The following is a 15,492-nucleotide window of genomic DNA, read 5'->3' as shown; positions in this document are numbered from 1 at the left end:
CACGCAGACACAGGGAGAATGTGCAAACTCCACACAGACAGTTGCCCTAGTCGGGAATTGAACCCAGATCCCTGGCACTGTGAGGCAGCAGTGCTAACCACTGAGCCACCGTGAGTATGATGTTCCTACACATATACATAAATGAAAAATGTATCATAAAATATTTCTTAAATTTAACACGTCTAGGACCCCATGCCTTTTGGCTACAATATAGTGTAGATCAAATGTGTAGCATCCATTTCAGGCTTTGGGAAGGTCTAGTTGCAAACACTTCATGAATTTGTAAACATAGCCAAAGTAGGATAGAGATAGCAACTCAGCCAGTCTGACAGTATCTGTGGAGACAAGAACAGTTAATGTTTTAATCTGATATGACTCTTCTTCAGAACTCCAGATGGTGCCAGATCTGCTGAGTTTCTCCAGCATTTTCCATTTTTCGTACACAAGCAAAGTGCTGCAAATAGAGATGACAATTATCTGCACACCTATATTTTTCATCTGTAAAGAAATAAGTTAACTAAATGATTGTTTTCTATTCCTATTATGTTGGAAATTATGTTTCTTTGGTGATGCAAAGACTCCCTTCATCTCTGAAAGAGTGCAGCAAACTTGAGGCAGATTCTAGGGAAACACTTGAATTCAGAAATGGTTGCCAGATCTGCACATTGCACTCAGATTTTGAAATGTTGCTTTGAAGACCCTGGTCCAAGCAGCAGACAGGAAGAGACATCCTACTACTGCCAGCGAGAGCAAGAAAACTCTAGGCAATTTTTGCATCACTGTTGGAAACTAACCTTTCAGGAATCAATGCGAGAGGAATTAATTTTTAAAGGACATGATTGCAATGCCACAACATATTTAATGACCTCTAAATTGTCAAGATTTGAATACTGTTCTCTTATTCTCTGCTCACATATATACCACCTTCAACCTCACTACTTATTTATTCTTATAATCAAAAGTTGATCAACGTTTGCATTTCTCAGCCCTGCAGGCTTACCAGTTGTGCACAACCCCAGGTAGGAGTCAGCCAGTGGAGAACTCCAAGTTCACCTGCAAACCACTTCATCAGAAGAAAGCATACGGGCCTTTATAGGAAGAGGGAGAATCATGGCCATTTGATTCAAAATGCTAGAGGACACTTTGAACGCTTAGTTCCTATATGCACCATGCATGACAAACTGAAGATACATTTATCATGTAATTATTTATTGTAAAAACATTAAGTAATGTCGCTTTTGAGAAATTTGGTGACACCTCAAGGGAAGCACAGACTTTGTATTAAGTAGCACCACTCAATTTGGCAAACTTATTTAAATATTTAAACTTATTTTTGTTGGTCTGTTTGCCAAGCTGGTAAGTTTGTTGGCAGACATTTCGTCCCCTTTTTAGATGACATAATCAGTGCTCTGTTGCCTCCTGTGAAGCACTGCTGTACTGTTCCACTTTGAATTTATGTGGTTGTGTTTGAGCTGCTTCCAGTTGGTGCCGGTTCTGGTTTTTCCACTGCAGCGGTTCGTGCATCGGGTCCAGGTCAATGTGCTTGTTGATGGACTCTGAGGATGAGTATTATGCCTCCAGGAATTCCCTTGCTGTTCTTTGTTTAGCCTGTTCTAGTATCATGGTTTTTGTTGTCAGTATGTATGGATACCAGGGAGAGTTGGTCGTGTTGCTTAGTTGCTAATTAGTGTTCATGGATGGGGGTCACTAGCTGTCTGCCTGTTTGTCCTACATAGTGCTTAGTGCATTCGCTGCATGGGAGTTTGTAAATTACATTCATCCTGCACATAGTGGGTATTGGTAATTTATTCTGGTGAACCACTGTCTAAGTGTGGCTGTCGGTTTGTGTGCTGTCAAGATCGCTAGTGATTGGAGCAGTTTAGTTATCAGTACTGAAATGTTTTAATATATGGGAGAGGAATCCATGTATTGGGGCGTGTCTTGTCTTCTTGATATTGCTTGACTGCCAAACATCTTCAGACAAAGCTGTGGGGGTATCCATTTTTAGCAAAGACTTTGTATAGGTGTTCTTCTTCCTCTCTTTGCTGCAGTGTTGCTGCTCTTTTGACCAGGATTCTAATGCAGTTCCTCTTGTGGGTGTTTGGGTGGTTACTGTTGTAGTTGAGGATCTGATTGGTATGTGTAGTCTTTCTGTAGACTTTTATTGTGCATTCGCCATTCTGTGTTCTTGTAACCATTACATCTAGAAATGGGAGTTGGTTGTTTTTCTCCTCCTAACTAGTAAATTTGATCCCGGTGAAAATGCTGTGGATCTTCTGGTGTATGTTCTGGATTTCAATTCTTTTGATTTTCACAAAAGTGTCTACCACGTACCTGATCCATAGCATGGGTTGGATCTGTAAGAGGGCTGTCTGTTCAAGTCTTTGCATTACCGTTTCAGTTATGAGCCCTGAGATGGGTGGGTCCATAGATGTTCCATTGATTTGTTCATATACCTGGTTGTTGAAGATGAATTGTGTTGTCAGGCACAGGTCAAGTAGTTTTAATATGCTGTGTTTGAAGGGTTTATTGTCAGTTTGGCTGTTCTGGTTGTTCAGCAGTTCTGCTATAGTTTCTTTAGCTAAAGTTATATCGTTTGAAGTAAAAAGTGCCATAATGTCGAATGAGATCATCACTTCGTTTTTGTTGATATTAATATTCCTGAAGTCGTCCTGGAAGCATGGTACTCAACCTCAGCCTCTATCAATAAACCTTCATCTGGACCCATATACAAACCGCTGCAATGGAAAAACCAGAACCGGTACCAACTGGAAACAGCTCAAACAGAACCACGTAAATTCAAAGCGGAACAGGACAGCAGTGGTTCACAGGAGGTAACATCGCACAGATGATGTCATCTAGAAAGGGGATGAAACGTTTGTCAATAAACCTAACAGCTCGGTGAGCAGACCAACAATGAACCCAACCAGCTCACGAGATACAGATCTTCACAAAACTTTATTTAAAATATTAATTTGATATTTTAATAGTTCAGGGATGTACCCTGGATACATAAGGAGCAGTCTCATTATTTTGGTGGATGTTATATTTGCAGCTCCAAATTAAGGTGTGCATTATGCCTGCTGCATTAATATTTATTTTATATTAGAGAAGTAGATGTGGGATCAATATTTTTTATGCCATCTTCATTAATGCCTGGTAGCACTCTGCTTCTTGCACTAGACAACCAACCTTTTTAAATTTTCTGTAGTTCAGGAAGTTGAATTATGCATCAAACTAGTGCTCATACTTTCCTTTAATATGCCGGAATGATCATACCTGTAATATTTTGGTAGGATGGAGAATCTCTGTCCTAGATCAAAAGAAACAACAGCTGAGATGCCGATTGCAACAGATTAAAACATGATAATGATTTATGCTTGTAGAATTTAGAACACCACTCCTGCAAGTCACTAGTTGTTCTGGGTGTCTCACCATAAATATTCTAAGTGTGCTTTGCTCTGAACAAAAAAAACAGGCTCAATTTTTTATGAGATCCATCCTTGTTATATTAGTTTCTATTAGAACCTCACTGTTGTACAGACTGAAACATTTCAAAATAAATTATAAGTAGCTAGTTAGTGTTGTCACTCACGTTCGGGGTGGATTTGACTTCCTCCATTCCTTGTACTGAAGTTTTGACTTCCTCATTTAGTATGTTCTCCTTCTCCAGCTGTTCCATTGTTTCTTTCTCTGTGGTGACCCTCACTTTCATCATATGGAATGGAGTCGGCACATCACCAACTTTAAAATGGACTGGAGTTCCCTCAAACCACACAGCATCACACTCACCTTGTTTAAACCCTGGAGGCTGGTACTCAGGAGGTGTCACTGCCAAGTAGAAAATAAATGAGGATTTTTTTCACCAATATTTATGCAATGAACATTTTAAGTAAAGATTAAAATACAAGCTATACTTAATAAATTCTAACGCTTGCCTTCTGGCTGGATTTCCTAAATACAGATATGTACAATGCTATTTAAATTGACACTAAATTTTACAATTGAATAATTTAGAAAGGAGAAATGAAGTAGAAATGACCTCATTCAAAAGGTTGCGTATCTTTGGAATTGTCTAATCCAGAAGGTACAGGGTGTTCTACTTCTGAAGACATTAAAAATATTTATGGGTTATCAAGAATAAAAGGGTTAGGGAGTGGGCAATAAAGTGTAGTTGCGGCTCAAGATCAGCCATAATCATATTGAATGGTGGAGCAGACTAAAAGAACCACATGGTGTAATGCTACTCATATTTCTTATGTTCTTATTTACCTATTTACTTCTCTCTCATAGCGCCTGGGTGCAGGCAATATCTGAAAACACCCCAAAACATTTGTTTATTTATGCCTCTTAGATTTCCTGTCAGCCTGCTAATCTTTAAGGGCCCTTCTTTTACAGGAATCTGTCATTACCATGGGAAACATGACATTATATTATAGTAATTTCAGTAACACAATCAAACCTATAAAATTGTATGATCATCTTTGTTGCCATAGTAGAACTTCTAGGGGAGGATCACTATAGCTGGAAATCCTGAGTACTCAATAAAATGGACGCATTATATTGAATAGGCATTGTCATGATCCTGGATGAGACCACAAATTACGTTACAATCCATGACTACACTGGTTGTGCTACATTATGGCTAGGGACTAGGAACGTTTTGTATTTAGATAAAGTTTGAGATCTCAGGTACAAAGAGCGCCTGGGTGCAGGCAATATATGAAACCATAAAATTCCATGGTTTTTAACAAAGTTTTATTGTACAAAGTTAAAACAGTAAAACAATGTATTTTATATTATATACATACATGCCTTAAACTATAAACATCCAGAATTAAAAAGGTTAATGTATCTAACATATAAACAATGGTCAAATACCCAAACCAGAAATAACAGGTTCTACAGATTTCACAGCAACACCACAGATGTTACTGACGCTATAGGTCAGAAACTATTAAAACTTTTTCCAAGGCATTCTAATTCTTCTTTATTGAAGACACAGCTTCAGAACTCCACTGAAAGCTGCCCCATCAGAGTTCCTCAATGACTGCTCACAAGTTCAATCTCCTTGGGAGACTGTTGTCCATTGGATTCCTAAGACTGCATTTTATCATTATTCATAGGCAAAATTTCTGTTTATAGAAGATAGCTGGCTTCATTCATTTTAGTTGGATTTCTCAGAACTCAGTATGCTAATTTTTTGAGTTGTACCAAGATATTGCTTGTGGGCTTCCTTCATATGCATTCTCAGTGGCACTGAACTACCAAAGGTTCTCAGGTTCCAACACAGAGCTAATGATTTTCCACCATGTTTTCAGCTCCTGGGGCTTCTTTGGAGTCCTAACTGCATGGAGATATTAAATTGGTTCCTGGGTCTTCTTCCTGAATCTTAAACAATGTTGCACCACTGAGGCTTAGCTGTCTTCTCACCAGCAGTTAACACTAACACTTTTCCTACATGGAGCTTATTTCTCTATACCATGTCATTTGTCACTAACATATCATGGGTTTCCATGCCACCAGCAACCTGCAGGTGCACAACACTGAGAATGGGTTCACCCTGCTCGATCTCTGTAATGGCTGTGAAGAATTGCTAGGCAAAGAATCCCAGTAAACACCAGGCTGACCATGAATGGTCTGTCCGCCTTGTGCATACAGCGGAACTTCCAGAGCATGCCAAGAATTATTGTCCTTAGCCTCTTAGTGAAAATGGCAAATTTGGGTTTCCTAATATCCTGTACATTGGGAAAATAAAAGTTCATTAAAGGGACAGTTTTGAAAATACAAGTTCTTAACATATATAAAAGAAACAAATAAACAAACAAACAAATAAATAAATAAATAGAGTTGTAGTTGAATTGGCTTGACTAGGGGTGCACCAAGTTCTGGAATACAAGTCTCCAGTCCTATTGCTGAAATGTTCTCAGGGCCCATAGCTTTCGTTGTATCCAATGCCTCCAGCAATTTATTGATATCATGTGGAGTGACTGGCTGAAGACTGGCATTTGTGATGGAGAGGACCTACAGAAGAGGCAGAGATGGATTATCTTCTTGGCACTTGTGGTTGAAGACTAAGGCTTAAGTATTTGCAACATTTTTCACACTGACACGTTGGCTCCTCTATCATTGAGGGTGGGGAATATTTATGGAGCCTCCTTCTCCATAGAGTTACTTAACTGTCCACCACTATTCACAACTGGATGTGACAACTGCTGCTGAGCTTAGATCTGATCAGTTTGTTATGGAATCGCTTACTCTTGTCCATCATTTGCTGCTTATGCTGTTTGGCACAATTCTTAAAATAATAAATCAAATTTACCTTCATCATAATAGAACAGTTTCATTGTCAGAGACACGTCATTAGGAAGAATTTCTAGGCTTTGCATCAAGACAAACAGCTTACGGATGAGCAAAATGGAGGCTTTCTTTGTATCTTGAAGGCTTACTTGCTTGTTTTTGCTGTAAAAATATAAATATATTGGGATGAATACCCTTGCTTTTCTAAACCACACTTGTGATGCATAATCAGAGTATGAGATCTTTTACCAGCAAAAAATGTATACAGGAGTCCATAACATTGATTTTCTACTGTTAATTCTCCTTCGTTTACAACCCATTTCATTTGTGTTCCCTTCCTTCACTTCTTCTGTGTCTTTATTTAAATCTATGGACTTGGAATTTACAACATATGCACATAAATATACCCATAATCTCCTAAATCAGAATCGTTGATAGAGAGAGATTTTTAGGAGAGCAATAAATTTTTTTTTCAGATCTTTTAAATGAAATTCTAAAAAATCCTCACCTGTGACTGACTCTTCTTTCCTAAAATAAATTTTTATGACATCAGTATCCTTCACGTAGAAAATTAAATAGCTTCTTCAGTAGTGGGTTCTTAAACATGGTAAGCATAAGGTGGAACTCAAATTTTAAACTCAAGGAACTCGTTTTCTGACTAGTCAGGGTATCTTCCAATTCTGCCAGTAGCTATATCAAACAACAGAGGGAATGCAACTGCAAAGAGATTAAGCAAGTGGTTGAAGATGTAGCAGATGGAGTTCAATGTAAATGTTGTTTGGTGGGGTGTGGATAGGAATGAGGTTATCCACTGTGGTGAACTCAAGAGAGATAGATCATAGTATTTTCTAAAATAAAATATTAAGAAGCGAGGAAATGTGAAGCAGAGGTTTAGGAGCTCATGCACATAGATCTCAAAAAGCTAGTAGACAGGTATAACATTAATTTTAAAATTACATGTAATGTTTGATCCCCCCCCACAAATATGGGATACAAAAGGGTGAAAAATATGGTTCATCTGCATCAACTCATTACACCACATTTTTTTTTATAGATATTTTTATTAGAAATTTAACATTTTTACAAGTTTACAAAAATAAACAAAACTCTCAGATATAAACATTGATATACAATTAGCTCAAATATACAATAACCAAAATTTGACAAAAAAAAACAAAAAACAAAACAACAAAAAAAAACGAAAAGAAAAAAAAACACAAACAAACAAAACTCAACTATCTACTAATCTAGATTCTGGATCAGTGGTGCTGGAAGAGCACAGCAATTCAGGCAGCATCCGAGGACAGGCAAAATCGACGTTTCGGGCAAAAGCCCTTCATCAGGAATAAAGGCAGAGAGCCTGAAGCGTGGAGAGATAAGCTAGAGGAGGGTGGGGGTGGGAGAGAGTGGCATAGAGTACAATAGGTCAGTGGGGAAGGAGATGAAGGTGATAGGTCAGGGAGGAGAGGGTGGAGTGGATAGGTGGAAAAGGAGCTGGGCAGGTCGGACAAGTCCGGACAGGTCAGGGGATCGAGTTTCTGGAGGTTAGAAGCTAGGATGAGGTGGGGGAAGGGGAAATGAGGAAACTGTTAAAATCCACATTGATGCCCTGGGGTTGAAGTGTTCCGAGGCGGAAGATGAGGCGTTCTTCCTCCAGGCGTCTGGTGGTGAGGGAGCGGCGGTGGAGGAGGCCCAGCACCTCCATATCCTCGGCAGAGTGGGAGGGGGAGTTGAAATGTTGAGCCACTGGGCGATGTGGTTGATTGGTGCGGGTGTCTCGGAGATGTTCCCTAAAGCGCTCTGCTAGGAGGCGTCCAGTCTCCCCAATGTAGAGGAGACCGCATCGGGAGCAACGGATACAATAGATGATATTAGTGGATGTGCAGGTAAAACTTTGATGGATGTGGAAAGCTCCTTTGGGGCCTTGGATGGAGGTGAGGGAGGAGGTGTGGGCGCAGGTTTTACAGTTCCTGCGGTGGCAGGGGAAAGTGCCAGGATGGGAGGGTGGGTCGTAGGGGGGCGTGGACCTGACCAGGTAGTCACGGAGGGAACGGTCTTTGCGGAAGGCGGAGAGGGGTGGGGAGGGAAATATATCCCTGGTGGTGGGGTCTGTTTGGAGGTGGCGGAAATGTCGGCGGATGATTTGGTTTATGCGAAGGTTGGTAGGGTGGAAGGTGAGCACCAGGGGCGTTCTGTCCTTGTTGCGGTTGGAGGGGTTGGGTCTGAGGGCGGAGGTGCGGGATGTGGATGAGATGCGTTGGAGGGCATCTTTAACCACGTGGGAAGGGAAATTGCGGTCTGTAAAGAAGGAGGCCATCTGGTGTGTTCTATGGTGGAACCGCTCCTCCTGGGAGCAGATACGGCGGAGGCGGAGGAATTGGGAATACGGGATGGCATTTTTGCAAGAGGTAGGGTGGGAAGAGGTGTAATCCAGGTAGCTGTGGGAGTCGGTGGGTTTGTAGAAGATGTCAGTGTCAAGTCGGTCATCACTGATGGAGATGGAGAGGTCCAGGAAGGGGAAGGAGGTGTCAGAGATGGTCCAGGTAAATTTAAGGTCAGGGTGGAATGTGTTGGTGAAGTTGATGAATTGCTCAACCTCCTCGCGGGAGCACGAGGTGGCGCCAATGCAGTCATCAATGTAGCGGAGGAAGAGGTGGGGAGTGGTGCCGGTGTAATTACGGAAGATCAACTGCTCTACGTAGCCAACAAAGAGACAGGCATAGCTGGGGCCCATACGTGTACTGGGCCCCAGCTATGCCTGTCTCTTTGTTGGCTACGTAGAGCAGTTGCTCTTCCGTAATTACACCGGCACCACTCCCCACCTCTTCCTCCGCTACATTGATGACTGCATTGGCGCCACCTCGTGCTCCCGCGAGGAGGTTGAGCAATTCATCAACTTCACCAACACATTCCACCCTGACCTTAAATTTACCTGGACCATCTCTGACACCTCCCTCCCCTTCCTGGACCTCTCCATCTCCATCAGTGATGACCGACTTGACACTGACATCTTCTACAAACCCACCGACTCCCACAGCTACCTGGATTACACCTCTTCCCACCCTACCTCTTGCAAAAATGCCATCCCGTATTCCCAATTCCTCCGCCTCCGCCGTATCTGCTCCCAGGAGGAGCGGTTCCACCATAGAACACACCAGATGGCCTCCTTCTTTACAGACCGCAATTTCCCTTCCCACGTGGTTAAAGATGCCCTCCAACGCATCTCATCCACATCCCGCACCTCCGCCCTCAGACCCAACCCCTCCAACCGCAACAAGGACAGAACGCCCCTGGTGCTCACCTTCCACCCTACCAACCTTCGCATAAACCAAATCATCCGCCGACATTTCCGCCACCTCCAAACAGACCCCACCACCAGGGATATATTTCCCTCCCCACCCCTCTCCGCCTTCCGCAAAGACCGTTCCCTCCGTGACTACCTGGTCAGGTCCACGCCCCCCTACGACCCACCCTCCCATCCTGGCACTTTCCCCTGCCACCGCAGGAACTGTAAAACCTGCGCCCACACCTCCTCCCTCACCTCCATCCAAGGCCCCAAAGGAGCTTTCCACATCCATCAAAGTTTTACCTGCACATCCACTAATATCATCTATTGTATCCGTTGCTCCCGATGCGGTCTCCTCTACATTGGGGAGACTGGACGCCTCCTAGCAGAGTGCTTTAGGGAACATCTCCGAGACACCCGCACCAATCAACCACATCGCCCAGTGGCTCAACATTTCAACTCCCCCTCCCACTCTGCCGAGGATATGGAGGTGCTGGGCCTCCTCCACCGCCGCTCCCTCACCACCAGACGCCTGGAGGAAGAACGCCTCATCTTCCGCCTCGGAACACTTCAACCCCAGGGCATCAATGTGGATTTTAACAGTTTCCTCATTTCCCCTTCCCCCACCTCATCCTAGCTTCTAACCTCCAGAAACTCGATCCCCTGACCTGTCCGGAATTGTCCGACCTGCCCAGCTCCTTTTCCACCTATCCACTCCACCCTCTCCTCCCTGACCTATCACCTTCATCTCCTTCCCCACTGACCTATTGTACTCTATGCCACTCTCTCCCACCCCCACCCTCCTCTAGCTTATCTCTCCACGCTTCAGGCTCTCTGCCTTTATTCCTGATGAAGGGCTTTTGCCCGAAACGTCGATTTTGCCTGTCCTCGGATGCTGCCTGAATTGCTGTGCTCTTCCAGCACCACTGATCCAGAATCTGGTTTCCAGCATCTGCAGTCATTGTTTTTACCTCCTATCTACTAATCTAACCTACAACTAACCAGGGTGTATATTTAAGTCTCTTACATGCTCGGGATGTGTTAACATCAGATATGATAAAACCCGTATTCGTGCGGGATTCCTCCCCCGAGGGGCCGCGGACCAGCCAGGTCTGTAGTCTCAATTAAATAAAAGCCCTTGTTAGGATAGCCGAAATATCTGTATTTATGTAATTCAAAAAGGGCTGCCATATTTTATAAAATAATTCGGTCTTTCGGTGCACCATATTTGTAAGGAAGTCAAGGGGAATACATTCCATAATTAGTCTGTGCCAATTTGAAAGTCCAGGGGGGCCCTCCGCCACCCAGTTCATCAAAATATTTTTCCTTGCACAGAAAGAAAGAATAGAAAATAGTCTCTTCCCGTACGTGTCCAGGGAGGGAAAGTTCGAAAAGCCCAAGAGGAGAGATACGGGGTCCACTTTTATTTCCGTTCCTAAAATTTCTGTCAGGGTGCTTGCTACTTTAGTCCAATATCTACGGATCTTATGACAGGTCCATAAGCAATGTACAAGAGTGTCCACCTCTATTTTGCATTTAGGACACATTGGAGATGTTCCTTCCTTAAATTTTGCCAATCGAACCGGTGCTATATGGGCCCTATGAAGTATCTTCAGCTGGATAGCCTGGGTTCTGTTACAAATAGTAATTCTTCTAGCATTTTCCCAGATATCATTCCACGTTTCTGTGGAGATTTCTAGTCCCAGATCCTGATCCCATGTTTTAAGCAGATTATCCATATCTCCCGATACTTCATCATGTAGCAAATGATAAATATTACTGACGGAAGATACCCCCACTGGTCGTAGGACACTACATTCTCTATTGGATTTATAAAGACTATCTAATAACGTAGTCTTCTTCTGTATAAAATCTGGAATTTGGAAGTATCGAAAGAGGTCTCCATTGGGTAATCTGAATTTCTGACGCAGCTGTCCGAAAGACATCAGGACCCCATCTTTAAATGAATCCCCGAGACATGAGATACCCCTGGATCTCCAGAGTTTAAAAGTGGCATCTGTTAACCCCGGTTGGAATCCCCATGCTCCCACTATCGGTGCATAGGGGGATGTTTTATGTGAATTACCCTCATTTTGCCGCATTATATTCCAAGCCTTGATTGTATTCAGTATTATAGGGTTTTTACAGTGATCTGTAATGATTTTCCTCTTGTCTGAGAATAAAAGGTTAATAAGTGGGTATTTTACTTGAGAAGCCTCGATGTCCAACCAGATTGATTGTGGATCAGACAAGACCCAATCAGCTATATAACTTAATAGGGAACTTAATTGATATTTCCTAAAATCTGGGAAGTCCAATCCACCCCTTGCCTGTGGAAGCTGTAGCTTCTTCAGCTTAATAAGGGGCCGCCTATGATTCCAGATAAAGGAACTCAGCCAGCCGTATAATTTACATAAAGCTGTCCTCGGCAGCATCACCGGAAGCATTCTCATAGGATATAGAAGACGGGGCAGGATATTCATTTTGATTAATGCTATTCTACCCAACCAGGAAATTGGCAGGTCTCCCCATCGCTGGAGGTCCTGCCTTATCCTTTCCAATAAATACACAAAATTAGCCTTATACAACTGACCAAATACTGGGGTAATAAAAATGCCTAAATATAAGAAACCCTCCAGGGACCAGCGAAAGGGAAAAAGGGAACCGTCCGCTAAGCGGGGTATCACAGCAAGGCCACCCATTGGCATAGCCTCCGATTTTGAAAAGTTAATTTTATAGCCTGAGAATGCACTAAATGTATTAATAACTTGGATTAAACGAGGTATGGACATCAAAGGGTTACTGAGGAATAGAAGAGCATCATCTGCATAAAGGGTAATTTTATGTTTACCTGTACCAATCCTTGGGGCCACTATATTAGGATCAGCTCGTATAGCTTCTGCTAGTGGTTCAATTATTAGCGTGAATAACAATGGCGAGAGGGGACATCCCTGACAGCAGCCCCTACCCACACTGAAGCTATCCGAGCCTAATCCATTGGTAACCACAACTGCTTTGGGATCACTATACAATGTTGAGATCCATTTGGTAAACACCTGTCCAACACCAAACCTCTCCAATGTGTAAAACAAATATGACCATTCGACCCTATCAAATGCCTTTTCCGCGTCTAATGAAACCACTACTCCTGGTATCTTTCCCTGATGACAAGCTTGAATCATATTCAGAGCCCTTCTAACATTATTGGATGATCTACGGCCCTTAATAAACCCCGTCTGATCCTCCTTTATAATATGTGGCAGTATCCTTTCTAATCTCAGTGCTAACGTTTTAGAGAGGATTTTAAAATCTACATTTAGCAAGGATATTGGTCTGTATGATGTACAATCTTCTGGGTCCTTTCCTTTTTTAAGGATAAGAGAGATATTTGCCTCTTTCAGCGAAGGCGGGAGACAGCCCTGACTATATGCATAGTTATACATATCCATAAGTGGACCAACCAGTATTTCTGTAAATTCTTTATAGAATTCAGCTTGAAAGCCATCTGGGCCCGGCGTCTTACCATTTTGAAGGTGCCTAATTGCATCAACTATTTCTTGGGGTGTAAGAGGAGCATTTAGGACCGATACTTGTTCCGGAGTTAGGTCTGGAAAAGTCAAATTTTTAAAAAATGACTGCATCCTCTTCGTCCTATCTTCACAATCCTGTGATTTATATAACTCAGAATAGAATTTTCTAAAGGTCGCATTAATCTTTTTATGATCATGAGTCAAAATACCCGTACTTTCCTTGATAGACATAATAGTCTGAGGGGCCTTTTTTTTCTTTGCAAGAAATGCTAAGTATCTACCCGGTTTGTCGCCATATTCATATAACCTTTGCTTTGCAAATAATATTTCCCTCTTAGCCGTTTGAGTAAGTGTAGTATTTAGAGCTGTCCTAAGGGCTGTAATCCTTTGCAATTTAATAATAGAGGGTCTATCAGTGTATGCTGTTTCAGCCGCTTTTAAGCGGGCTTCATGCAGACGCTGTTGTTCTCCCTTTAATTTCTTCTGGGTCGCTGAGTAGGAGATGATCAAGCCTCGCGTGTAAGCTTTGATGGTCTCCCACATCATTGACGGGTTGCTAGCTGTACCTGAATTAATTTCTAAAAAAGTTTTAAATTCTTGCGAGAAGTACTTTACAAATTTACTATCTTTCATTAAGAAGGGGTCCATACGCCAATGCCGAGGGGATGTCCCACTGTTCCTCGCCTTAGTTTCCATATATACAGCAGCGTGGTCAGAAATTGCTATATTACCTATTTTACAGGATGATATGGAATTTAAAAAAATTGAGGGGGCAAAAAACATATCAATTCTGGTGTGACATTTATGTGGATTAGAGTAGAAAGAAAAATCTCTACCCTGTGGATGAAGACATCTCCATACATCTACTAATCCTAATTCTTTGTTCAGATCCATCAATTGTCTAGATCTGGGAGATACTCCTGCAGTACTCTTGGGAATCCTGTCTATTTCCGGATCCATAATACAATTAAAGTCTCCCCCTATAATTATATGACGGGCATCAAAAGCCATCAATTTTGAAAAGGCTTCCGTTATAAATTTAAAGGGGTGTGCCGGGGGGCAGTACAAATTTAAAATCCCATATTCCTCTCCATTTATGAGAGCTTTAATCAAGATATATCGTCCAGATTCGTCTTTTATCTGCTTTAGGATTTTGAAAGGGAAATTCTTCCGAACAAGAATAACAACTCCCCTGCTTTTTGAGCTAAAAGAAGAAAAAAAGGCCTGATCAAATCCGCCCTGTCGTAATTTCAAGTGTTCTTTATCTGACAGGTGTGTCTCCTGTAGGAGAGCTATATCAACTCTTTCCTTCTTAAGATTTGATAATATTTTCTTCCTTTTAAGTGGCGAATTACTCCCCTTGACATTCCAGGTGCACCACTTAACCGATTGATCAACCATAATCCTCTGGGCCAATCCGAGACCCCTCGGGAGGGGGAACCCTATCCAGAACATCCCGAGCATGGAACATGTAAAATTTACAAAAATAAACCCTCTTTAATACACCCACAACAATACAGTAAAAAACTATTTCTAAATAAAAAAAATATAAAACGTATCTAAGTGGAGACTTTCCCCCTTGTTCCCAGGGGGCATCACTTCCTCTCCAAAAATCCCTCATATCCTCTCCCAACCAATGCCCCACCCTTGACCCAGGCACTCCTCAATAAAATGAGGAAAATTCAAATATAATACAAAGCTAGAGTTAACAGTGAGCACCCCACCCCCACCCCTACCAACACCTGGGTATATTTGGTAATGTTAATACCATATATAAACATATAACTATAAAATTACCAGTTCAACAAATAATAATTAAATATGATAATACAAAATAACGAAGGGAAAAACAACCCCGCTCCTAAAGACAGAGGTAAAATCGAATAAGGTAACCACCTCCCCCCACCAACATTAACCAAATCCCCCAGCTTATATATACATATATATACATACACATACATATATATATATATATATATATACATACATACACACACACACACACATATACATACATCCCTCATATATACATAAAATAATAACAGAAAACAACTCCAAGGGGGGGGGGGGGGGGGAGAAAATCAAATCCCTCTCCCCACCCCCCATAATAATGTTAAGCAATAAGGTAAGAAAAAAAAAGGGAGGGGATATAAACCAAAACGGGGGGGGGAAGGCAGACCAACATCCATTATGTCCTACAGTTTATCTAAGAGAGTCCAAGAATTCCTTAGCCTTTTCTGGTGATCCAAAGTTATATACAGATCCTTCATGGTTACGGCGTAACATCGCTGGGTAGCGTAAGGAGTACTGTACATTTAAGTCCCTTAAACGCTTCTTCGCCTCGTCGAATGCCTTCCTCTTTCGAACCAGAGCCGG

General features: G+C 42.1%; 1 protein-coding gene across 1 annotated transcript in view; it reads right to left on the bottom strand.

The window, feature by feature from the left end:
* Window positions 1–15,492, bottom strand: part of zte38 (zebrafish testis-expressed 38) — a 60,494-nt gene that overhangs the window by 4,744 nt on the left and 40,258 nt on the right. Inside the window, exons 9-11 of the mRNA XM_043699090.2 lie at window positions 6,323–6,462; window positions 3,596–3,831; window positions 3,280–3,313 (exon numbers count right to left, since the gene is read on the bottom strand). Coding sequence (XP_043555025.1) covers window positions 3,280–3,313; window positions 3,596–3,831; window positions 6,323–6,462 — 410 coding nt within the window. The remainder of the gene's footprint in view (window positions 1–3,279; window positions 3,314–3,595; window positions 3,832–6,322; window positions 6,463–15,492) is intronic.

This window comes from Chiloscyllium plagiosum, unplaced genomic scaffold, assembly GCF_037043375.1.
Source record: "Chiloscyllium plagiosum isolate Xiang-an unplaced genomic scaffold, Cpla_swu_hap1 HiC_scaffold_9, whole genome shotgun sequence".
Lineage (NCBI taxonomy): Eukaryota > Metazoa > Chordata > Chondrichthyes > Orectolobiformes > Hemiscylliidae > Chiloscyllium > Chiloscyllium plagiosum.
Note: the sequence above shows the minus strand (reverse complement) of the source record. Positions and strands in the feature narration are given on the sequence as shown.